This window comes from Chiroxiphia lanceolata, chromosome Z (genome assembly GCF_009829145.1).
Source record: "Chiroxiphia lanceolata isolate bChiLan1 chromosome Z, bChiLan1.pri, whole genome shotgun sequence".
Classification (NCBI taxonomy): domain Eukaryota; kingdom Metazoa; phylum Chordata; class Aves; order Passeriformes; family Pipridae; genus Chiroxiphia; species Chiroxiphia lanceolata.
Genome location: NC_045671.1, coordinates 22,364,587 through 22,389,002, shown reverse-complemented (window position 1 = coordinate 22,389,002; position 24,416 = coordinate 22,364,587). Strand labels below are relative to the sequence as shown.

Sequence of the window (24,416 nt, the reverse complement as noted above, 5' to 3'; positions counted from 1 at the left end):
AAAATGGTTGTTTTTAGGGTTTTAGAAACTGGGATTCTTCACTGTGAAATCCTGAAACTTGATACCATAGTTATTAATTCCAATTTCTTTACATTCTAAAGTTGAGAAAATAAAGCTAAGACACCATTTAAATAAAGAGCAAACTATCTTTTTTATTTCAGAGTATTTTATCATTTGCCAGTTTTCTAGGTAACCAGATAATTGCAACTCATAGCAAATCAGGACTCTTATAGCTTAATTCATTCGTTCCTAAAGGTAAAAAAAAAAATCCTCTGTCATCATATTGCAGGGTGGTAGGTAGGGATTACCATCCTGGAAGAACTCTCTCCTTTATTTTTTTTGCACGGATCTTACTCAATTTGCAGAAGTATCCATTTCACTTACTTGCTAAAGCACACTCAGAAGTTACACCCAGTCCTGAACTCTCTCTCATAAGTATTACTTCTTGTACTGGTAGCAACTAGTTAAGTTGTACTGTTTAAAGTGCATATTAACCATATACTTTCGTTCAGCTGAAAACAAATGATGACACAGACTGCCAAAACTGTAAAGTTATTTCACTGATAGACATAAACTTCACAAACTTTATTTACTAAATTAAGAATCAGTTCTCGTGGCACACTAAGGTGCACTTAGTCCTCATTTCTATGAAAAGGATGTGCATCAATTCTCCTTACAGATCTTATCTGTAAGATAAAAATTTGCAAAGCAACACCTTGTGGTTCCATCCCTGCTTTGCAATTACAAGGCTGTGCCATTAGAACAGGCTCTTGAACTTTCCCCCGCGGACAGTTAAGAGCCCAGTCTGTTCATATGGCTGCTGACTCGTCATTTACCACCACCAGCTGGTCCCAGGTGAACGTACTGGTGTACATATGGAAATATTTAACATGGAGGATAGAAAACACCGTTCTACAGAGTAAAGTGATCACACCAACCCCATCCTCCTCTGAAGAAGTGCACTTTGCTCTTGACTGTTCAGGGCTTGATAACTGGCAAGCTCCAATGTGAAGGTTGCTGAGCCTGATGTTAAAGAACGCAGAACTGTTGAGTAGCCCTGGACAAAAGGGAGATGATATGTCACTCAGTTTAGGATAAAGGGAAGATGAGTTAGCACAGAAGGCTGCTTAGACCACAGAGAGAGAGAGAGTGTCAGAAGTATACTGCAACATACTAGTAAGTTAATTTTTTAACATTACTCTATTAAAAGTGCAAAACATGCATGAGTCAATAATAATATTTTTAAAAAACTATTCCCTGTAAAACGTGTTCCAGTAGTACTTACTACTTCTTTGACTTACACTTGAGTATGTGCTGGTTTAACAATCTGAATTGGGCAAAAGAACACTACTAGATTTGTGGGTGCTTCCTTTGGACCTTCAGTAATTAAAATACAGTAAAAAACCCCATCCATTCTAAACTTATCTGTAACAAAAAGTGAAGCCATTTTTTTAAGCATATAAAAAAATTAGTTTTACCATTATTAAGGTAATCACATACCATCATTTCTGCTAGTGGAACAGCAGCAACCACAACTCTGTTATCTTGACGACTCTGGATTTCCTGAATACTACCTCTCCGCTGTGCAAGATCAGAAAGTGCTGCACTGAGATGATCTTCACTTACTGTGATTTCTAGGTTCATCACAGGCTCCAGTATTTGTATACCAGCTTTTTTCAAGGCCTACACAGAAAGGAAGGAAGGGACATTACGTCAGTGTATTTTTGGGGGTTTGTTTGTTTGTTTAAAATAAAATTGACATTATAGGTACTTCTATCGTGAAGCTAACACCATCTCTCAAATTCTCTACTTTCAAAAGCTGTAGAATTCTCAGGGAGGGCATTACACTGACAGAGCAGATCAAGTATCAGATACGGATACACATAGATTTTCCCAGCAGTATATCATGCTGCTGTATTCTTCAGCAGCTTACAGTTTTCAGTGTACCTTTTGCATGCAACGGGAGACACAGGCTGATACCATTGTGTGGGAGGTGTCCGGATGCACTGTCAGTGATTGCACTGTCACATCTATATCCTGAACTGGGAATCCAAGCAGAGGTCCTGGGTGGGCCAGTGTAGAAGAGCAGAAAGAAAAAAGCAGATTTGTTTTTCAGAATATTAAGAGATATGCAAAAAATATTTCAGGATTAATTTAAAGCTTCTCACTTTCCTCTTTGCTCTCTCCGTCCCTGTCCACCCCTGAAAGAATGTGACTACTGGTTGTGTTCCTCATTTTGTGACATTTTGTGACAAAGCTCTCTTATCAAAAACATAGATAATTCTGAGAACAGTAAGTTCCTGAGTGTGCTCATCCATACAACTGTTCCCGAAAATGAAGCTTTTAAAATACACTGTAGTATCTAAAACTTGTCTATTGAAACAAGATCTCACTTGAAAAAGTAGTGAAACCTTTTGTTAAACCAGAAGCCAGAGTATTTTCTACATCTTCCTTTTCAACACAGTATGATCACAGCAAAGCCTGATACTAACCCACCACCACAACTCCAGGGTTAACTCAATTCCATAAAGGATTAATGAATGACATCTAGCATCTCAGACAGATTACCTCCCTCCAACCCAGGACTCTCAACCAAACAAAACTATTAGACTAGATGTGAGGCCATCTGAGAAAAAACACCTTGCTTTTTTCTTACAGAGAACATGGCTAGATCTTTTGGGGTTTTTTTAAACACTTAATGGCATCAATTTTAGGCCAGAGACAGCACAATTCTGAAGTGTCTTCAAGGAGCATGAAGAAAGCGCACAGCTAAGAGTTATTCCACAGCCAGAGACGGGAGATGCTTTCCAATTCCACACAGCAACATGGAAAAACCACTTCGTACAGAGTAATTCTCATTTGTCAATCCACTACATGTTAATTTTATTGTAAGACAGCTCTTTGGCCACACATAATTAAATACTTCCTATTTTTAGTCAAAAGTCAAGGACACTTTTAGTCCTTGAGAAAGCCCTCACTTTGCAATTAGGTAAGGCTTTACTGAAAACTCATGGATTTTATGTATTTGCAAAAAATGCATCAGTAACACTAATAGAGTGCGGTGTGTACATGTTGGCCTCTGAAACCACTTGTCATGAAGTAAACACCTTCTCTCTTAACAGCAGATTAAAAAATAAACCAGAACTCCAAGCTCACTTTAGAGTGACTGAAATGAAATCAACCTGAAAACCAAACCAAAGGATGCTGACTTCCATTCCTGAAATAGGGAAGAGTGTTCAGCAATTTTGGTAGTTAAGGAAATTTCATAATTTTCCTTTCCATCTTACATGTTAGTATGTACTACTTTTTAGTTTTCAAGCTACCAAGGAGTGTTTCCTTCTAGAAACTTGTTAAATTGCTTCTTATAAAAATATTAGACTAGTATAGCTGTCATAGCACTTCCTTTACCTTGAATGCATGAATTCATGATTCCATTTTCTATAGCTCCTTGGAGTTCTTTGGGTAGTTCTCCAATAACACTCTCAGCATAGTCAATGATGGGTTTTGTCATTGCTCTGTCCCCTGACCTGGGTCTCACCTCTAACTCTGCAGTAACAAAGTGTCGTTTATCTCCTACTGTTTTGTCCAATATATCTGCAAGGAGGAGGGAAAAAAAAGTGAAACAGCCATTTGGAAAAAAAATGCTAATACATGAAATTAATCTGAAAGTCATATATCATTTAAAGTACATCAAGTTACAAATCCAGAAACAAGATGTTCCTTCCATTTACTCATTTTACCTGTAACTTGGGCAGCACTTAAGATGGTTTCTCGGTATGCTATTTGAAGAGGTCCCAAATAAGTCTCAATTCCATATTCACGTTTGATTCGGTCATGAATGATCTCTATGTGTAGTTCTCCCATGCCACAGAGGATAGTCTGGTGAGAAGACAGTTGAGAGAAAGTGGAAAAACATGCAAAACTCAGAGGTTTTATTACAAATGCTTTAAGCAAAGACTTGCATGCTTTGAACTGTCAAAAACCGTCAATACTTCAAATTCTAAGGACCCTAGAGAGAAAACACTGCTATATAAGTCATCTGACAGTAACGCATGTGAAAGTGTAGTCACCACTACTGTGACTGCTAAAAACAGGTAATCTTACATTATCTTAAAGACTATGTAATTCAAACTTTTTTAAATACAGAACTGTCAAAAACATGCAGAGCACAGGGTGACTTCCTCTATTCTGTAAAGCAAAACTGCACAAGGCTCCATTTTAGTTTCACACACTGAACTTTGCATATACAACATTTAGAGAGTCCTTTTTATTAAAGAAAATCTCAATATGCAGATGAACTAACTTGACAGTTCTAAAACAAAACTTGGTTATAAGGGGAGTAGTAGAAGATTCATCTTACTTGTCCTGTGTCAGGATCTGTCTTCACTTTTAAACTTGGATCTTCACGCTGAAGGCAGCTCAATGCATTATCCAAGTCTGTACATAAATATCAAACATTATATGTTTGATATAAAGTGATTCAGTAGTCTGAGAATTACAGAAAGTGCCTAAGTATCACTTTCCTCATAAGGTCAAATCTTATTCTCAGAGCAAGCAAAAGGACCCTAGAGAAGCACAGGTTTTGGCAAACAAAGTCAGGTCAAATTACAAGTAACCTGTAACTTCTGATTTTTTCGCACAAATTACCTGCACTACAGAGTGCTTTAATTTAATTATTTAATGTACTATTTTCAGAGTGCTATTTTGTGTTTGTATGGAGACAGACTGGAACCTATAAATGATTCATAAAGTCAATAAAAAGTATTGATCCTTTTGTACAGATAAGAGAAATTGTCAACTGTTACATGATTTACTTAAATATGAGTTCAACATGAGAAGTTCAAATGCAAATAGATACTATTTTTTTTTCTGATTCCCCATTATCTTAACTGCTGACGAAAGCAGCTACAGAATGATAAACTAAGAGCTGAGACTGCATTTATCTGCCTTTTTATCTTTGGGGAAAAAACAAACAAAAGCAAACTAAAACATCCAACCCCCCAAAATCAGTAATATTTTACAACCCAGCTGCTCAGCCTACAGACATGCTGCTCCCAGTCTGTGTTATACCTTGCTCCATTCCACTACACTGGTATTTATCCCTCCTCCCCTTCACTCCCAACCATGCTCAGCTTTGTTAGAATACAGATCCAGAGTTTAAAGGGTTATTTCCAAAAAGAGTCAAATAATCAAGTCCTCTGGTACAGACAGCTGGGAAGACAGTAAGATTACAGCTCAGACTGCATGAATTAACCCTAACTAGACACAGAGAAGTCTTGCTAAGTGAAGACATTACACGCAGAGTAATAAAACTGCAAATGCCAACTGAAAAAACCCCCCACATTTCAAGGCTATTCATAGTCATGACATATGTACAGCACATCAGTGTGACTGCAGCAAAACTCAGCATGAGTGCCTCTATCTCCTACTTCTAAATGAAGAACCACTATTTTTCTAGACACAAAAACAAGAAAAGTACTAATACTAGTACTGCTTGATGTAGTAATAGCAAAGGATATCAACAAACATGATCTAAAATACAGCATCAGTGCAAAACACCAAAAAGAGCCTTATTACATCACTGACTGATAAATTTGTGCAAAATCATTCATGTTAGCCAAGTGGCTGCATTGTACCTTGTTGTTTGGCCATTGAAGGAGGTTCAATTGTACAGAAGAAGACAGGGTCAGGGATCTCAACACCTGCCAGCAGAAGGCTGTCTACATCACTCACAGACCTCTTCTTCTCCCTGGCATCCCTTCCAGCTCGGCGTGCTGCAGCAACTGCTGAAGCCTTTGATGACACTATGGTATCTCCAGTGGCACTCTACAGATCAGCACCAGTGAGCCACAAGACACAGGAGGGGGAGAGAAGGTGATGTGAAAAAAAACCAACAAAAACCTAACAAAAATCCCAAAACCCAAATGCATCCCAAAGCTGGTTACATTTTAGAAAACAAATGAGATTCATGCAGCCTGTTTAGGCAATAAAACACTGAATTATTAAACTAATAGAAGCAGGCATGAAACAAATTTATTTCAACTTGAACTGTTGCTTTTGGGTAACTTATTTGGAACATCCTTCTCCATCCCCACAGGAGGTCTCTTTGTGGCATTAACATTGTATTTTAAGACTTACAGTATAAATGTATGCTCATACCCTAATAAAATACACCTTCAGCCTGCAGTCCTTTCCAATCAGCACTGCAGCTTCCAGTTCAATTATTGACATTTGTACATTGTGATATTTCATTTTAGGAAGAGGTACTTCAAATAAAGCAAGTTTACATATTGACAACATTATCAAGAACACATCTGAGATATAATACTATAGAAGTAGAAAGCACATTAGTGAAACAAGCTCCCTTACAGAGTCAGTATTTTTTATTACCTGTTTTAACCCAACAGTAAGAGCAATATTGCCAGGCATCAGTGATGGTATTTCAATGTGCTGATCAGCAAAAGGCAGGAGCAGCCGGCTCATTCTCTCTCTAAAAATTAAATTCTTGTATTACTTGGGACTTCAACAGACATTCCATTTCTACATTAAAACCAGGCCTCTATCTTACTTACGTGCAACTTTTGTTAATATTATATACAGCTGACTGAGGTTTCAGTGAACCTGAGTAAACACGAACAAAAACCAGTGGTCCACGACATTTATCATGGAGAACTTTAAATGCTAGGGCACACAGGTCATCCTTGTACCATTGTCTGCAAAATAAAAAGAACAAAATGCATACCTGTAGAATTAAGCCACTCAATCTCGCAGTTACCTAAACTTCCATTCATTTAAGGACTGATATGTTTCTTATTGTAATACTAATATAGAGGCAGATTTTAAAAATCATAATTTATACCAAAAAATAATAATCTAAGCAGTTCCAGCTCCAGTAGGACATGTAAGATGTCATGTGATTCAGTCAACACTAAATAGGATCCCTAGACCACATTTTTGTAAAACAAGATTATTCTCAGATAATACAAAGACTCTGAAGTGCTAGTTTGACAACTGAAGATAAATGCATACAATTCCTGTACGCTGACCAAAGCAGGTTCAGTACTCAAGTGTATTTTTCTGTCCACACATCTCTAATGTTATTTAATACCTAAAAAGAGTAAACATTTTTAAAGGATAAGAATGCTTTGTTATTTTCTCCTTTTATGCTTTCCTATTTATTTTTCCTTTTTCCTGAACCTCCTTTTCTACCTGTACTTACAGAAACTCATATGAACGTTCATTAGGTGCAGGCAAGTACATAGTAATGGCATCCAGTAGTGGCTGCACTCCTTTGTTCTTCAGTGCACTGCCACAGAGTACAGGGACAGCTTTGTGAGCCAGAGTGACTCTCCGGATAGCACACTGTAACTGCAAAAAAGAAACTATTTTCAGTTAACAACTGAACTACAATTTAGCCTTACATTGCACTCCAGCTATCAGATATTGCTAATTAATCCCCAATAAGTTTAAAAAATATATGTTTTTAAATACAACATCAGTCATCCAAACTCGTTTCGCTGCTTTTAATGAGCTCCAAACCATAAACCCAAATGTTTAGATGCTAAAACAGGAGACACTGGTTTTAAGATTTCTAAACATTTCATACACACCTGCAGCTGTTCTTTTTCTAACAGTACCTTTAATTCAGAATTTTGTACCTCGACACTTTCAACATGCAGTGCGTGAAGATCCAACCAATTCAAAATGGTTAAAATGCTACTTTTGTTAATAAGAAACAGCAGCTCAGTCACAAAGTGCACTGAGTCTACCTGGAAGTTCCACTCACCTTCCCCTAAGCTCTTTTGCAGCAGTCTAACTTTCAAAACAAAAAACAAACCCACCTTCCTGAACAAATGTACCCTACTTTTAAAACTGTACCTAGCATGCCCAAGAATCATAGGGCATTTGTATAAAATTCATACTAAACTCAAACACATTCTGCTCTAAATTCACAGTACTGTTAATTCACTGCAAAAGCTGGTGTGATTTCTTTCTGTTGATAAATCTGCAAAATCATTATCTGCACATGCCAAAGGAATAATCTCCATGTGCCAACCCAGCCCCTTGGAATAACAGCTAGCAAACACCTGTTTATGAAAAATGAAGTGTAAAAATTACCTTCTCGGCTGATATTAAGTCAAAATTTTCACTGTGTTCTCCTAGAACCAGTTCAGCAAATTCATCATCCAGATCTGCAACCTTAAAGAGAATAGTTCTTTATTATTTGGCATACAGCAGTTTTACAGACAAGACACAAATCTTACGTAGGATAGATAGCTAAGCAGAGCAAGAACAAAGCCTTTAAAGACATCAGAGATCAAAAACTCAAACCACAGAAAATTATGTAAATTAAGGCTTCAAGAAAGGATGTGGGGAAAAAAACATTAAAATACACTTATAATGCTGCTGTCAGACAAAACATCAGTGGGAGAGAGAAAGCTTGTATTCCTCCTTGAAATGGAAAAAACATCCAGCCATACAGTGATGGCCATGGGGGGTAATAAATGACTGTACTTTAAACCTGCAAATATGGCAAGGTCTGAAGTAAGCAGAAGTAACCTTTGCAAGCCAACAGACACTCAGCTGGAAAAACCAGAGAAGCATCAGGACATTTTGACCTTCTTCATGTCAAAGGTTTGTATGTCCAAGAGTATATCTGTGTTTTCAAACTGTACCGCTTAGCATGACCTGTAACTTAACTACTCTGTAAACCTTGTCTCACATACACCCTTGCACTGTCACAGTCTCCTGCTCCATGTGCAGGAAGGCACTTGCCCCCTCTTAACGGCTACGAACCAATTGACCAAATTCTGAAATAAACCCTTGATAAACAATTAGAAGTCTAATTGGGCTAATAGTTAAAACATTACAGGAACCAGTTTATTTAATTAAGTGAAAGTAAAGTGTGCAAAATGGCTGGTATTCAAAATACTAAATTTGACAGTGTTTCTGATAACGAGTGTTAACAGGATAAAAAGCATTCCAAAAAAGATTTTATGAACATAAGGTTATCTCAATTATCCCACTACTGGTCCACCCCTTCCTCCTTCAGGAAAGGTCCAGAAAACAAAGGGGGGAAAAAACCATCAGTGTTCTTATAAAGCTTTTTATCTGACAATACATTTCTTAAGATAAAAGGCTGAGTAATAATACCCCCATTTAAATCCTGGTAAGTTTGAAAAGCAGATTGTGTATGAAGTCTACTGAACTCAGAGCAATATAAAACAGATCTCCCTGATTCTGATGTTTCAAAGGAAACTGAAAGCCTACCATCACCTGTTTATGCACTTGCACAATGTTATTCAAAGCTTTATGAAAGGCACCATTTCCAACAAAATAGATCAATTTATGATTGGATTGAGCTGCCTCTAATACAGTATTTACTGCCATTTTGACCAGCCTGCAAAAACCTATCCACCTTATAGCTGCCACTCCAGAAGAGTATGGACACCCTTCAGGTACGTAGGTCAGGACTTGTGTGAATGTACCAAATATCCTTTAGCATTTAAGACTACAAGATATCATATTAGCCAACTGCATGGCAAATTTAGTGTCTGCTTTCTTCAGTTCCCTGTCTATAAAGCAGGGAGTCTTCCATTTTGTACAGCAAGGGACTTCAACTCTCTATAATCAGCATGTTTTGCCATCACATATTAACATTTCCAACGTGCGTTAAGCAACTTTGACAGATGGAAGTGAAAAAAATTTGCAGTTCAGCAAAGACAAATGCAGAATCTTGCCCCTAAAACAGAACAAATCCAAGCACTGATACAAAGTGGGGATCAACTAGCTAGGACACAGCTCTGCAGAAGTCACGCAGAGGGTCCTGCTGGACCCTATGAGTCAGTAGTGTCACCTTGCAGTGACAAAGGCTAACTGCATACTGGGCTACATCCACAAGAGCATAGCCAGTGGATCAGGGAAAGCAGTTAGTACCGTCTACCCTGCACTTGTTAAGCTGCATCTGAAGTTCTGTTTTTAGCTTCCCCAGCACAAAAAGGAACTGACAAAACTGTAGGAAGTCCAGTGGCAAACCACTAACAGGGCTGAAGCAGAGAGATGTATTTGTTCTAACTCGGAGAGGCAAATGCTGGCTCTTAATACTTGAAATGGTGGTGGTGGGCCCGCTTCAGGGAAAACAGAGCTAGATTCTTCTCAGAGAGAGGTACACAACAAAAGACCAGCATGGCTGCCACAGGTCATAATATGGTAAATTCCTACTGGACAAAAAGAAATAGTGATGGTCAAGCACTGGGACAGGCTGCCTAGAGAGACTGTAATCACCATCCTTATACTTGAAAACTCAACTGAACAAGGCCTGAACAATCCGATCTAATGCTGAAGTCAGCCCCGCTTTGAGCAGTTCTCTTAGCCAGAGTCAGTTAAGCTACAGAGCCTATTTTTGCTACTGTTCTAAGTAACAGTTTTAAATACCCTATGCATTTACTTTAGAACTTTACTTGTTCTATTAAGGTATTTCTGGCATCCTGGACTTCCTGGAACAGGTTTGGATCATCAGCCTCCAGCAGCAGCTTTCGTTCAAAATTTTTTCCATCATCCAAAACAGAAGTAGGTTTCCAAATTATTTTTTCCTTAGTCACGATATCAACCAGTCCTCTGAAGGTCTTGGCTTCCCCAATGGGCAACTGCAAAAACAGTAGAAACTTTAGACAGCTGCAAAAAATTATGAAAGGAGTTCCATTTGAAAGAAAGCTTACCTGTAATAGCAAAGGTTTTGTCTTCAACTTTTGTTTGATGCTCTCAACGGCATATGTAAAACTACATAAAAAACCCAGACACTAAGTTACACAAACTTAATGACATTAGTAAAATACATCTACCACTCCTTATTTACTGCAAAAATTACTCCAACAATTACATAAAAATATGTATTTGCATATGCATTTGCATAGCACATAGTAAGTACTAACATAATTGCGTTGCTCTATGCTTAACAGGAAAACTTTATTAGAGACATTCTCTTACAAAGTTTTTAGCAATGATTAAAATATCTGTCTAAATACCTTGCCCTGCTTTTGTCCATCTTATTTAAAAAGCAAATTCGTGGTATCTGATGTTTGTCTGCTTGTCTCCAGACCGTCAGAGTTTGTGCCTAAAGCAAAAGACAAAACGGAAACATTAGTGCCAACAGATGAACTGTGTACTCCCCAATACCACTGAGGTTCTGAGTTCAGAGTATAGAAGGGAACTGTGCCGAGTGTGTTCTAACGATTCCATATGTAGCAGCACAGATGAATTTCACAAGCAGTTTTGCCTCTCAGCTGTTGTCATTTCCCTTCCTTCACTAAGAACATGCAGGAATACGAGCAAGAGAACATGGAGATAAACTAAGTATTATAGGGGACATACATAAATAAACCTTTAGAATTTATTGTCAAAGTACTTCAAGCACACACAGGCAAGCATTTCTGTGGCTACACACACAACACTAAAACTACTGCAGTTTTGCTAGTAATTTGTGCACTGCTGAGCCATTTATCATACATATATTTATTTGAAAGTTAAAACAAGTTTATATAAAAATCAGTTAAGATTCCAAAATAGTCCATTTCAATACATAGAATAATGCAAGAATTTGCTACAAAGTTGTCAAAAAAACACAAGCAGATCTAATTGTTTTGCTCTTGAGGTTGGGGCTGTGTCTCAGTTCAGGTTCACATTTGATGGCGCCTAAATGTTTTCCAACAGCAAGTTAAATAATGTGACTTACAGTGATTAAGAGTTCTCTCATCCCTTATCTGGGAAAAAGGTATGTTCCATGAAAGACAATGATTTCGCATATAACTTTTCTACAGAACTGGACTACTGAAACACTTCATGCCATATAAAATCTAATTTCACCCTGCCACCACTTTTTCTGCACTACAACCCAAAGGCCATGTTAAAAAGGCCACTGGGCAAGGAGAAATTCTGGCTGAAAATTCTAATTTTCTACATGAAATCTGAAAATGAGAAATTGACAGACATTCATTTCTTTCCACTTGTGTAGCTAGCCAGAAGCATTCACGTCAATCAATGTTTGTAAAAGACAGCCACAAACCAACAAAACCACCCCAAAATTTATTGGTAATCCCACTTATTTGCTGCTTGTTACCATAGAAATGTGCATTATAGAACATGAAATTAAGTGCTCAGCTTCTTGAAGCCAACAAAGCATCAAGAGATATAATAGAGTGCAACATCTCTGTACAGTACTTCAGTCTGATTTAAGTCATCAGACGCTGCAGGAAAATGAATGAGAGTGGCTGGGGGTAAAATTAGAGAAAACTGGGAAGTTATATTCACACTCTTAACGGAAGTTGTAACAGTGTGGAAATCATAGGGGCACATGCCGTTGCCACTCCCTGGATGGGATGTGGTCAGCACGCCTGACTTCCCACACACAGTACATGCTAAGGGGAACTAAACAGAGGGTGGAACTGAGCAGAGACACTGAGGCCAGGCTCTGTTGAAATCCTCGCACGAGGAGAACTTGGTGGTGGGGGAAGAAAGAGTTCTTACTGTTGAACAAGCAAATGTGACAAGATCACACATGTATGCCTCCATCCTAAAAGGTACCTCAGATGTAATATTGACCTCCCAAAGTACAACCACCCCCCACTGTACATGAGGTATGACTAGAATCACTCAACCTCCACCTAAACATAAAAATAGTAATAAACTAAATTAAAACTGGGGAGAAATTAGGGAAGACTCCATTGTAACTTCTAGGATCAGTCCATGGGCTGAACCTGTCTTCCCCCCATAGAGATGCCTATTGGGTAAGAACCATACTCTAACGTGCACTGAATGGAGCCAGTTTTTGTTAGGGACTAAGCCTGTTAGTACATTGCTTTGAATACATTTTTGCAGCCACATACTATCACTGGCAATCTTCGAATCTTAATCCATCATGATTTTCTGTTATATTAATAAAGAGTGTTATTCCATAAACTGTTAAGTCTGAGTCTTTCAAGGGTGCTAACAGCTGCTGCCAGCAGGTAACATACTGGCCTGTGGAGGCCTGGGATGCTGTTGGTTTGTATCCCTGAATCTTTTCTGAGGCACTGACAGACCAATTATGGAACCCCCCAAGGAGGGGGTATTTCCACTTGCATGTGACCCTGAACCAGTCAGTTGATCCACCCTCTGATCAAGTGGACTGTTCAGTAATGGGACACTGAAACTGGTCAGGGACAAGGGTCTTTACTTTCCTGGGGCACTGAGACACTAACCAAACAAAGAGGGTTTGAGAAAATCTCTCCCCTTTCATGTGACAGATGCACATACAAAAGAAAAATCTACTCGTTGTTTTTACCTCAACACCAGCTGAAGCATCAAACACTGCTACTGCTCCATCCAGGACTCTTAAGCAACGCTCAACTTCCACTGTGAAATCCACATGACCTAAGAAAATCTTCATTTTATACCATCATAATTCAAACAGGCAACATCAACAGGTTATTACAAATTTAAACTATTTTTTTTTAAGTCATGTCAAAACAACTCTTTCTTTACTTGCAGGGAACTACACCCATCAGTCTTTGAAATACACAAGATTGTTACAATGCGATCCTAGAACTGAGTACAATTTAGTGTGGAAATATCTGAGCTCACCTTACACAAGCTAGGTTAGGCATCAGCAAACAATAATTATCCAAAGCTGAACAGAGTTCAGTATAGGTTTTTTTACTGATGCAATTAAACTAACTAAATTTTGCACCATATTTAAAACTAAGACATTCTACAACACTCCACTTCACCCACTCTCCCTTAGTAATAACAGCAGTACCTGGGGTGTCAATCAGATTGATTCTGTAGTCCTTCCAGTCAAATGTAACTGCAGCAGACTGAATGGTAATACCACGTTCTCGCTCTTGTACCATAAAATCTGTCACCGTGTCTCCATCATCAACATCTGTAAACAGGAAGCAGAATTGGGTAGGTAAACAATTCAAAATCTGAAACTGTCCTTGAATACAGTTGTCAAGAGAGAGTTGGAAATACTGTCCCTTTTATATATATGTATAAGCTATGAAAATTAGCCTTTTTCAAAACAGTATAATGTCAGGTAATTTACCCAAGCTCCCCTTCCAAGGAACAAATGGTCTGCAAGTCAAAGACTAGCAACTCCAACAACCTTTTTACTGTTCTTAATCCTAGTAACACCATGAGAATCTTAAAAACTAAAGCAAAGTCGAAAATCATGAACAAACTACAGCTTTAAAAAACCTGGCTGCACTGACTGCATGGAACACGACTGACATTTAAAAATTTGGTAATCAGAAGATAATTAAGTTAAAGTCAAAGTAAAAACAAACAAACAAAAACCAGTGACTAAGAGGTTGGGTTTTGCTTATGGATTTTGTTTTTAATTTTTAATAAAAAGAGAAGTAGTTCCACATTTTTAAACAAGCAAGACACCAAGTTCAAACATTCCACAAGCTTAACATTTTCTATCACTGTCATACATAGTCAAGAACAGGGATTGAAATTTAAAATGTCAAAAATCACAGAGGCTGCTGTGACCCTTTCAATCTTGAAAAATTCTGCAAAAGTTCTTGTAGCAAGGAATTTTTTCTGAGCTATGGCTTTCAAAAGAAATGGATACTTTTTCTCAGTCTAGTTTCTTTACAGGTCAAAAGAAAACTGAAGAAACAGCTTTACCAGAACGGCCAATGAGCAACAACTAAACTAAGGAGATGCTCTAATTAAATGTTAAACAAAACATAATGCACTAAAAGAAAAATATGAACCTATGATCTCTCAAAGTGCAACTGCCTTAGAACATAATGGAATGTGCATTTAAAATTCCATTAAACGACAGCACAACTTCGGAACAACTGGCTTCTACATCAGGTATTCCACCAGCAACCTCTAACTGCATTGCATGTTACTGTACATTATTAAATTTCTCAAAGCTACTGAAATACAAAAAGCATTTCTAACCTCCAAGTGTTCTTATATATCCAGAATAATACAGCATTCTCTCTGTTGTCGTAGTTTTGCCTGCATCAATGTGGGCCATAATGCCAATGTTTCGGATTCTACATAAAGTGAAAACATCGGGTTTAGTGCAATAATTTTTTTATTCTGTGATATTCTTATTTGCATAAACAATTAATACTCACTGAGAATAACATCTCGGATTAATAACACCTTTCCTCTACTGCATATGTGATACAGCATACATTCCAATACTGAAAGACGCTAGTATTGAAACAGTGGAAAATCAGCAGTATTGAACAGTTTTGCAACAAGTTTCCATGCTCCACTTCAGGGAATGCCTCTTTTTGGGCTCATCCTCACCCATCTGCCCTCCCCACAGACAGAAGCACCCTCTCGTCCATCCCAGTCCCTGACACCTGGTGCCCCAAACAATCCATTGCATATATTTCCTTTATGCTCCAAATACAGAATCCATTGTTCCCGTGATGCTGTCTTTGATTCTGTTCAACTCTTCCTTTCTAAAGTACCTCAGCAGCAGCTTCCAGAACTGCTTCACTTTTTCTGTGCAGCACCATTAACATGCACCATTAACATTCACCATTAATGCCAGCTGACCTCACCCTCAGGACAAAAGTAGCCTTCTAAGGGAACTTCACCCCTAAGATATTTCTTTGGCAGCTCAGTCCCCAGTTACCTTGCCCTGGTCTAATGTGGCTGAGTGCTCCCATGAACACAAAGCACACAACAGCAGAGGTCTAGTTGCCAACACACCCCTTCTCCCTTTTTCAACTCCCAACAACACCATGGATTTGGAGCTTCCCTACAAGCCCAGTTTTGGCTATGATGATGTAAACGAGACAATCCAGACCTTTCTGACACCAACAAGTGTTCTATATTGAAATGTCACAAGGGTAAAAGTAAACAAGTACTAAATTTAAATTAAACATGCACATGTGACAGGTACAGCAACAACTTATAACTCTTCATCACATCAATTGCCCTGACTACCAGTTACATCCAAACAATAAGCCAGCATGACGTACCTGGATATATCAGGATTAATGACAGAACGCAGAGACTTAACATCTCCTGGAGACAAACAAAATTAAACAATTTTTTAAGACTGAACCCAACATAGAAAATATATTTAAGAAAACTTATAAAAAACCTACTAAAAAAAAAAAGATTCAGAGGCACAACTCGTGACAATCTGTAATCACTACCATCTCAAATTTCTAAAGATATGTACTTAGTTTTCAATAAACCTCTCTCTCAAAAACAAAAAAAGAGAAAATCTTTAGAAACAAGAGGAAAAAGCCAACACAGAAAAGTATCATCAGCACAGTAACATCTTACTCTGCAGACACATCTCAGTTCAAGACAACTGTAATGTTGATGTTCATCTGGACTGATGATTAGATAATTAACTTATACCTGGTGGAGCACTGTACTTTCTCAGACTGCAGTTTTGCTGTGTCACACTCACAACTCTCATTTTTGTCTTCCTGAAATACACCTGCTTGAAAGAAAAAAGAATCATATAGAATATTTATCATTATAATTAATTATTTAGTTACATCTTTGCCAATTATACAAAAATAAACTAAAAAATTATATCTATATGAACAGATACCATTGTTATGTATTTATATAAGCTCAAAACACAAGCTATTTGTAAGTAGGTGCTTGAAGATGATGCCCACACTGAGGTTTAAACCAAGTTCGATCCCAGTAATATTTGGGATGTCTAGTAAAAATCTATCAATATCTATCAAAGTATGTTGCCAATAGTCACATTGTTTTAAATATGTCTAATTATTTTTGTAAATAATACAAATTTAACAATTATAAATGTTAAATAGTCAAAAAAATTACATAAAATTACATCTTCCCATTCCAACATGAAAGTACCTGTTCTGTTTGGAAACCAACTTTTAAAGGAAAGGAAAAAAGAAAAAAACACCACCACAATCAAAAAAGTTTACTCAGAGTAACTCAAGTATTTCCTTTGCTCACAGAGAAAGTACCAAAATTTGGGGAAACTTTACCTTATTGCATAAACTTGATGACTCCAATAAATCCACTGAAACTCTCCTCATAACTTTCCACATTCTGGCTCCACTCTTTGATGCTGTTCCCTGACAAGGTAAGTAAACCACACAAAACATTTATGACGAGAAACAGGTTGGTTGTATTACTTTGACATAACTCAATCACAAGATTTTACTCTTGTTCCAGTCAAATCAGGTTAACACTTTGCAAGTTAAATCAGTATCATATCTGTAAAAACGATGTTATTAAGCCTTAACAATGCAGCACAAATACATACTCACAAACACTAAGTATATTTCTCAAAGCAATTTTTAAACAGTAAAGCAAAATAATGAACATAAGACCTTACACTAACTCAAAGAGAAGCTCTTTGAGCACCAATTACAGATCAGCGAAGTGCAAATAGATTTTCTGGTCTTGAAAGAGGACAGGTTGCACGGCAAAATATCTATTTAGGGCAGAAACAACAGAAAATATTAAGTACTACGACCTTTTAAGCATCGCCAAAAACTCTGCAACAGAAAGCACAAGTGCAGCAGCTTCCAAAGCAGCCCAAGCTGGCTGCTACTTATTTAAGGAGATGCCAGTGTTCAGCTCCAGTGATTTGATGCTCCGTGGTAGTTTCACAACGAGGAGTAAGAAGCTCTGCGCACAGGCTCATCTGCACACCCTCATCTTACGAGCCGCACCCTCGTCTCCCGAAGGTGCCGCCGCACTTCGCTGTCCGGGAGTGCGGGACGGGCGCTGCGTCCTCACACTACCCGTGACGAGCCCGCGAGAGGAGTCCCGCGGCCGAGCCCCGCTGACGCTCCACAAAACGACACCGCCCTGCCTGCCGCCCTACGAACCTCTGGAGCGGTTCTGCGCCGTCCCCGATCACCTCCTGCCCCCGCCGCAGCCTCAGCACGGCCCAGTCCAGGGGTGCGCGACGCACTCGACCCCCGTCTTGGCCTCTGCCCCCGCCTGCCCCGCCGCCATGCCGTCGGAAGGCGCCCTCCCTCTACCTTCCCCCGCTACCTCACCGCCTCCAGCGTTCCCCCCTCTCGCCACGACCTGACAGACCAGGCGGCAAAAAGCGCTCCTTCGGCCTCTCCTGCTCCTTTTTTCTCACTCTCTCGGCCTCGCCGAGCCCGGCGCAAAGCCCTCAGGGAGCGCGAACAGCCTGGCTCTCCGCCTGGAGGAACCAAAGCGCTCCAGGGAGAGTTTCCAGTCGGGGCCTGTTCGCGAGCGGCCCTCCCTTTTCGCCGTTGAGGAGTCTGCCGGGCTGCCGACATGGTGGGGACCGGGAGCCGGGAACTGGGAACTGGGAGCGGGGGAATGGGATGCGGGACCCAGGATGCTGCACGGGATGCTGGACGGGGACGGCGGGGTGCGGGCGGGCCGGGGAGGGTGCGGGCGGCTGGGTGGGCCCCGCAGTGAGGGAACCGCCGTCGGGCCGCGGCCTCCCCACGCGTGGCAGAGGCGCCCTCCCCGCCCCGCCGGCCCCGGTCCCCTCTTACCGCGCTGCCTCTGTGCCCACAGCCGCAGAACGAGCACATCGAGCTGCACCGCAAGCGCTATGGGTACCGGCTGGACTACCACGAGAGGCGCAGGAAGAAGGAGGGCCGGGAGGCGCACGAGCGGTCCCGCAAGGCCAAGAAGATGATCGGGCTGAAGGCCAAGCTCTACCACAAGCAGCGGCATGCCGAGAAGATACAGATGAAGAAGACGTGAGTGTCCGCCTCCTCTCTGGAGCCGTCCTGTAGTCCTGACGCTTCAGGGATGAGACAGGACGTTATAAAGAGCTAATCATTACTTGGGTCTCGCGTTGTACACTTAAATAACGCTCAGGCTGCAGGAGAAAAGGGGCTTTGCCACGACGAATACGTTTCGTTCTTTGTCTCTTCTCAATGAATGTTAACAATTCCGCCGTTAGAGGCATTCCTCAAGAGAAGTGTTGCTTAGCAATGACAGCGACTAATGTAATTACGACAAAAAAGTGAATCCATTTACTTAAGACTTTCACATCAACCACTGAGTTAATATGGCAAGAGGCACCAGGGTTTTTTAATGGTTAGGAGAAAAAAAATACAATAACGTACACAGTGTTTGAGCAGAGCATGAGGCCTGTCTTCAAGGATAAATTACAGCATCAAGCATAGACAAACACAAGCATTTTTCTGGAAATTTTATCTGTTGTCCAGAAATTGAAATCACAATTGTAAATAGTATGCTTCATTGCTAATGAACTTTAATACCTGTCCACCAGGTTGGTTTTGTTGTTTTCAAAGTGTAGACAGTTGTTTTTCTTTGCTACTTGTAAAGATAATGGGTCTATTAACTAGTTTGTGATCTTTTTTCCCCCCACTTTTACAAACACACATTCCTGACATTTGTAAGCATTGCCATCAAATCTCAGAAGAGGAGCGGCGTGTTATTTTTTGTCAGAGAGGAAGTACATCTCTCAATGTATTTGGTTGTTTGCTTTAAGTCATTCAGACAGTCCTTAAAAGAGATGCATGTTTTGTATTCCCATCTTGGCAGGAGATGGCAAGGTTTTATGCACTATGCAGTCTGTCAGTTGTTGGATTAAGTGAAATACTTGTTTACCTTGAAAATTATTTAGGATTATTTCTTATATATAAATATGCAGTTTTTTACAAATATCTCTTAAAAGTTTGAGCAGGCACAAGCTAAGTTGAAAGAGTATATCTAAAAATAAAAATAAACCTTTTTTTCCTGTTTCTAATACTGGTTTTCTTTCTTTGCAGCATTAAAATGCATGAGAAGAGAAATACAAAGCAAAAGAGTGATGAAAAAACACCCAAGGGAGCTGTACCAGCATACCTGCTGGACAGAGAGGGCCAGTCCCGGGCTAAGGTTCTCTCTAACATGATCAAACAGAAAAGAAAAGAAAAAGCTGTAAGTAACTGTATCAGAGTTCAGATACCTACAGTTACTTGTGACAACGATGTCAGCAACTTTGTGTTGCTGATTCTCAGTTTTCTTAACAGCCTACAAGCAAAGACTAATTAAAGCCTGAAACCTTTAGTAATTGAGCAGTTTAGGACAATGTGAGCATATGTGATATCTTGATTTTCAAAACTTTAAATGCTAATTAAGTAGCTATGAGTTGTATGACAAATATGGTCTACCACTATGATTTAGGGAAATTTTATTTTATGCTTTGGCTGTCCTCTTTCACTCAGCAATGTGACATGTAAGAATATTGACCTTTTTGTTTCCCCCTCTTCCAGGGGAAATGGGAGGTTCCTGTGCCAAAGGTCCGTGCACAAGGGGAAACAGAAGTTTTGAAAGTGATTCGTACAGGAAAGAGAAAGAAGAAGGCCTGGAAGAGAATGGTTACAAAAGTTTGTTTTGTTGGAGATGGCTTTACTAGGAAGCCTCCTAAATACGAGCGATTCATTCGACCTATGGTAATATTTTTGAGCCTTAAAGATCATTTAAATAATAATTCTTCAGATTTACTACTTTGTGAGTTTCTGTGGTAGGGGAACTTTTTTGTATGATAATGCATGGAATTACTGCTTACGTAGAACATTCCTATTGGTTTGCTTGCATAAATCTAAAGTTCTGATTGCATGAGGGTGGGGAGATGCCCCTGCAGTCACAGTCTGTGTCAAAATATCTGCTTTTATTCCCGTAACTCAGATGATGTCAGGAAGTTAAAACTATGAGATTTCAAATCTTTATCAGAGGTACTTTGAATAGCTTTTAATGTTGGAGGCTTCTTTTTCAAGCTGCTACGATCTCTCAGCTGTAGCAGCCAACTCTCTTCTAAGAGTCCAGGACTCCCTCCTGGCTAAAATAAGCTTGAAGCACAGTCATGACTGTATGCAAGGGAAGTGCTGTGCCTCCAGCCTGACCTTTACTTACACAGCTGCAGGAAAAGTGCCTGGGCTCTATCAGCCTGGCAGCACACAGGAGGAAAAGCTGGATTCAGTGATATAGTGAAGTTTTCAGATGAATACCTGCTCTTGTTCCCTCACAGGAGTCAATAATCACTGTGCAGGCTGCCTGTTGAATTGTACCTCATTACTAGTTTGATGGTATTACACAGAAGCCTTGGGTAGATTTTTATTGACACAGAATGATTTATGGTACTTAATGGTAAAGTACCCTTTACAAAGTGCAAGTCACTAGATAAAAACTGCTATAGAGATGAGTATTTAATATTTTACAATACTTTCTTTATGGAACAGTAACCATCCAAGGTAACAAGTATTGTTCTTGTGCTATTATTAAAAATTTATATCCTGAAAATATGCTTTATCTTGTCATTAATCAGGTTTTTAAATAAGTCTGACATTCTATAGTAGGTAGATAGCATTCTGTATTCTAATCCAGTCTCTCAGAACACATAAAGCTGAGGACATAATGCTGAAAGTGTTTACTAGATCAGACATGAGAGCTTAAAGCAAATATTAACTCATTCTAACACTTCTTATGCAACAGGGCTTACGTTTCAAGAAGGCACATGTGACACATCCCGAACTTAAAGCCACTTTTTGCCTACCTATCCTTGGTGTAAAAAAGAATCCATCTTCTCCTTTGTATACGACACTTGGTGTAATTACCAAGGGTACCGTCATTGAGGTTAACGTGAGTGAGCTTGGCCTTGTGACACAAGGGGGCAAAGTTATTTGGGGTAAGTAAGTTTACCTAGTTATACTGCAGAATTACTTTTAAAAGATTTGTCTTCTTCATTGCATCATGTATTGTTAAGACCTTGTCCTATAGTCATTGTTAAATGTTAGGTTTGTGCTGTAGCAGAAGCAACTACTAGCAGCTATAAAAATAAAAACTTCAAGTGTTAATCTTAGGCTTTCCATTCACTTAGATGAAGTTCAGAACAAAGATTCAGCTTGCATGCCTATGTGTCACATTAAGCAATATCACAAGTCTATAAAGACTAACTGTGTGAACAATCATATTATGTTTTCAGTGGAAGTTGTATAGGAGTATCATAGCCAGATTCTGCACCTGGGATGGGGCAACCCTGGTTTTGAGTATAGACTGGGGAATGAGAGGCTGGAGAGCAGCATTGTGGAAAACGATCTGGAGGTCCTGATTGATGTCAAGTTGAATATGAGTCAGCAGTGCCCTGGCAGCCAGGAGGGCCAACCCTGTCCTGGGTGGCATCAGGCAAAGCATCACCAACTGGTCAAGGGAGGGATTGTCCTGCTCTGCTCTGCACTGGGGCGGCCTCACCTTGAATATTGTGTGTGGTTTTGGGCACCACAATATAAGAAATTGAACTCTTAGAGAGTGTCCAAAGGAGGGCAGAGAAGATGGTGAAGGGCCTTGAGGGGAAGCTGTATGAGGAGCAGCTGAGGTTACTTTGTGTGTTCAGCCTGGAGGAGACTGAGGGGAGACTCGTCACAGTCTACAACTTCCTCATGAGGGCAAGAGGAGGGGCAGGCACTGATCTCTTCTCTGGGGTGACCACTGACAGGACCCGAGGGAACGACATGAAGCTGAGTCAGGAGAGGTTTAAGTTGGATATCAGGAAAAGGTTTTTCACCCAGAGGGTCACTGGGCATTGGAACAGGCTACCTGAGGAAGTGATCACAGCACCACGCTTGTCTGAGTTCAAGAAGTGTTTGGACAATGCTCTCAGACACATGGTGTGATTCTTGAGTCTGTCCTGTGCAGAGCCAGGAGTTGGACTCGATTCTGATGGGTCTGTTCCAAGTCAGCATATTCTGTGATCTTCATAAGATTGATTTCTTTTAATAGAGGGTTTCACTTGGACAGTAGCAAACCTAAGTATTTTTTTTATTCTACTCAGAACTCTAACTAATCTGTTCATAAAAAACAGCCTGAATATAATACTTTGAGAACATAAGGTTATAGCCCAGTAAAAGGTAGATCTAGATTTCAAAATGCATTTGAGTCCCTACTTTTTAGAGACTTGTAGATTGAACTTGCAAACATAGAAAAATCTAACCTATGTGATCTACTTCGAGCTTTTGTAGACATTTAATTCTCTTTTCTCCTTAGGGAAATATGCACAAGTAACAAACAATCCGGAAAACGATGGCTGTATTAATGCAGTTCTACTTGTTTAAGTTGGGTTTGATACCAAGCATTGGATGTGGGCTCCTATAAAATAAGTCTTGAGTTTCAACAAGTTTCCAAGATCTGTAGAACCTTCAACCATTCCAGAAGAAGCTGGTGAGAAACTTAAGCCAGAAACAATTGCTCACGTTTTTATATTTATTATGTTTGTTCAGCTGAACATTGTCCAAATAAAGAGATTTAATTTTCATGTTTTGCTCATATGGTTTATGCTCATCCAGTTTATGAGGGCACTCTTACCCTTCAACTCTATAAAAAGGAAACTTTCAAATGAAACTGTCAAGATATTTCAGAAGCCAGAATGTGAATAGGTTTGCTTTGGACTTTTTTGCATTAACAAAAGTTTAAAGCTACAAGTGGTCACACATGCAATAAGCAGGTTAAATAGCAGATAGAATCAGAGTAGTTAAGGTTGGATGGGACCTCTTGAGACCTTGTGAGACTTTTTAAAACAGTCACCTACAGCAGGTGTCAGAGGACAACATACAGTGAGGTTTTGAGTATATCTGAGGATGGAGACTTCACCACCTCTCTGAGCAACCTGAACCAGCATTCGACAACGCGTAGTTTAAACGGTTTTACGTTTAAATAGAATTTTCTATATTTCAGTTTGTGCTCAACTGGGCACCACTGAGTCTTGATCCACTTTTATACCATGTGGTGCCTTCTGCTGCCTCCTCAGGCTGCTCTATGATCACATTAGGTCTTGGCCTCCATTAGTGGCTCCTGCACAGTTAAGCTCCCCTTGAGCTTACCAGAAACAGTCCATAAACAGGAACTTCTGATGCCTAACCACACAGAGGGATAAGAGATGATCAGCCATACCCAACAGTCTGACCATAACTTACCTGAATCATAGCCAGTGTGGAACAATATTATTACTACTGGACTTGTGAAAAATTCCAGTAATTATTTATGGCCAGGATGAAGAGTGACAGATGACTGAAGCCAATCATCTTGCAATCCTATAAACAGTGGTCCTAAGTGAGGCCCTCTGAGCTCTCCTAGGCCACAGTGGGCTGACTGTTATCTCCCTGTGGGTGGAAAACTTGTTAGAGCTCACCAGTGTGAGAGTTCACAATACTCAGAGGACCACTGCTGTTGCCAAAAGCTGATGAAGGCTGATAGCCTTCCACACTCCTCAAGGCTCAACCCTCACCCCTTGAGAAATGTAAAGACATTCAGTATCAGCATTTCATTGAACTCAAGGGAAATCTTAGCAGGTAAATTTGTATGTATATATATATGCATGTGTATGCATACATACATACATACATATATATATATATATATATATATATATATATATATATGCACACATGTGTGCATGTGAG

General features: G+C 39.6%; 2 protein-coding genes across 7 annotated transcripts; one reads left to right on the top strand and one right to left on the bottom strand.

Moving 5' to 3' along the window:
- Window positions 1–333: 333 nt before the first annotated feature.
- On the bottom strand, window positions 334–18,739 carry GFM2 (GTP dependent ribosome recycling factor mitochondrial 2). Of its 6 annotated transcripts, none has more exons than XM_032674786.1 (22): window positions 18,501–18,739; window positions 17,351–17,449; window positions 16,998–17,087; window positions 16,384–16,468; window positions 15,993–16,038; window positions 14,950–15,047; window positions 13,793–13,918; window positions 13,319–13,407; window positions 11,025–11,113; window positions 10,719–10,779; window positions 10,461–10,646; window positions 8,119–8,199; window positions 7,220–7,368; window positions 6,573–6,713; window positions 6,391–6,490; window positions 5,637–5,826; window positions 4,361–4,437; window positions 3,741–3,879; window positions 3,409–3,594; window positions 1,948–2,063; window positions 1,501–1,683; window positions 334–1,057 (listed from the first exon to the last, which is right to left on the bottom strand). In XM_032674786.1, the coding sequence occupies exons 3-22, from the start codon at window positions 17,058–17,060 to the stop codon at window positions 929–931; spliced, it is 2,334 nt and encodes a 777-aa protein (XP_032530677.1). In that variant the 5' UTR covers window positions 17,061–17,087; window positions 17,351–17,449; window positions 18,501–18,739; the 3' UTR covers window positions 334–928. The 6 variants fall into 6 exon arrangements, with proteins under 6 accessions (XP_032530677.1, XP_032530676.1, XP_032530680.1 ...); XM_032674785.1 differs by lacking the exon at window positions 18,501–18,739 and adding an exon at window positions 17,850–17,988; XM_032674789.1 differs by lacking the exon at window positions 18,501–18,739 and adding an exon at window positions 17,850–17,988 and having other exon boundaries at window positions 16,384–16,465.
- NSA2 (NSA2 ribosome biogenesis factor) lies at window positions 18,049–23,276 on the top strand. The gene is made up of 6 exons (XM_032674794.1): window positions 18,049–18,276; window positions 18,523–18,710; window positions 19,752–19,902; window positions 20,238–20,417; window positions 21,457–21,649; window positions 23,005–23,276. Exons 1-6 carry the CDS (start codon window positions 18,274–18,276, stop codon window positions 23,070–23,072), a joined length of 783 nt encoding a protein of 260 aa, XP_032530685.1. The 5' UTR covers window positions 18,049–18,273; the 3' UTR covers window positions 23,073–23,276.
- The last annotated feature ends 1,140 nt before the right edge of the window (window positions 23,277–24,416 follow it).

Excerpts from the sequence above, each read along its gene's own strand:
- GFM2 (XM_032674786.1), bottom strand. The coding sequence starts at position 17,060 with ATGTGGAAAGTTATGAGGAGAGTTTCAGTGGATTTATTGGAGTCATCA. Across the intron at positions 16,469-16,997 it reads CATCAAGTTTATGCAATAAG|CAGGTGTATTTCAGGAAGAC; the intron begins GTAAAGTTTCCC and ends TTTTCTTTCAAG. Across the intron at positions 10,780-11,024 it reads ATGGACAAAAGCAGGGCAAG|TTTTACATATGCCGTTGAGA; the intron begins GTATTTAGACAG and ends TTTTTTATGTAG.
- NSA2 (XM_032674794.1), top strand. Across the intron at positions 19,903-20,237 it reads AGAAAAGAAAAGAAAAAGCT|GGGAAATGGGAGGTTCCTGT; the intron begins GTAAGTAACTGT and ends CCCCTCTTCCAG. Across the intron at positions 20,418-21,456 it reads AGCGATTCATTCGACCTATG|GGCTTACGTTTCAAGAAGGC; the intron begins GTAATATTTTTG and ends CTTATGCAACAG.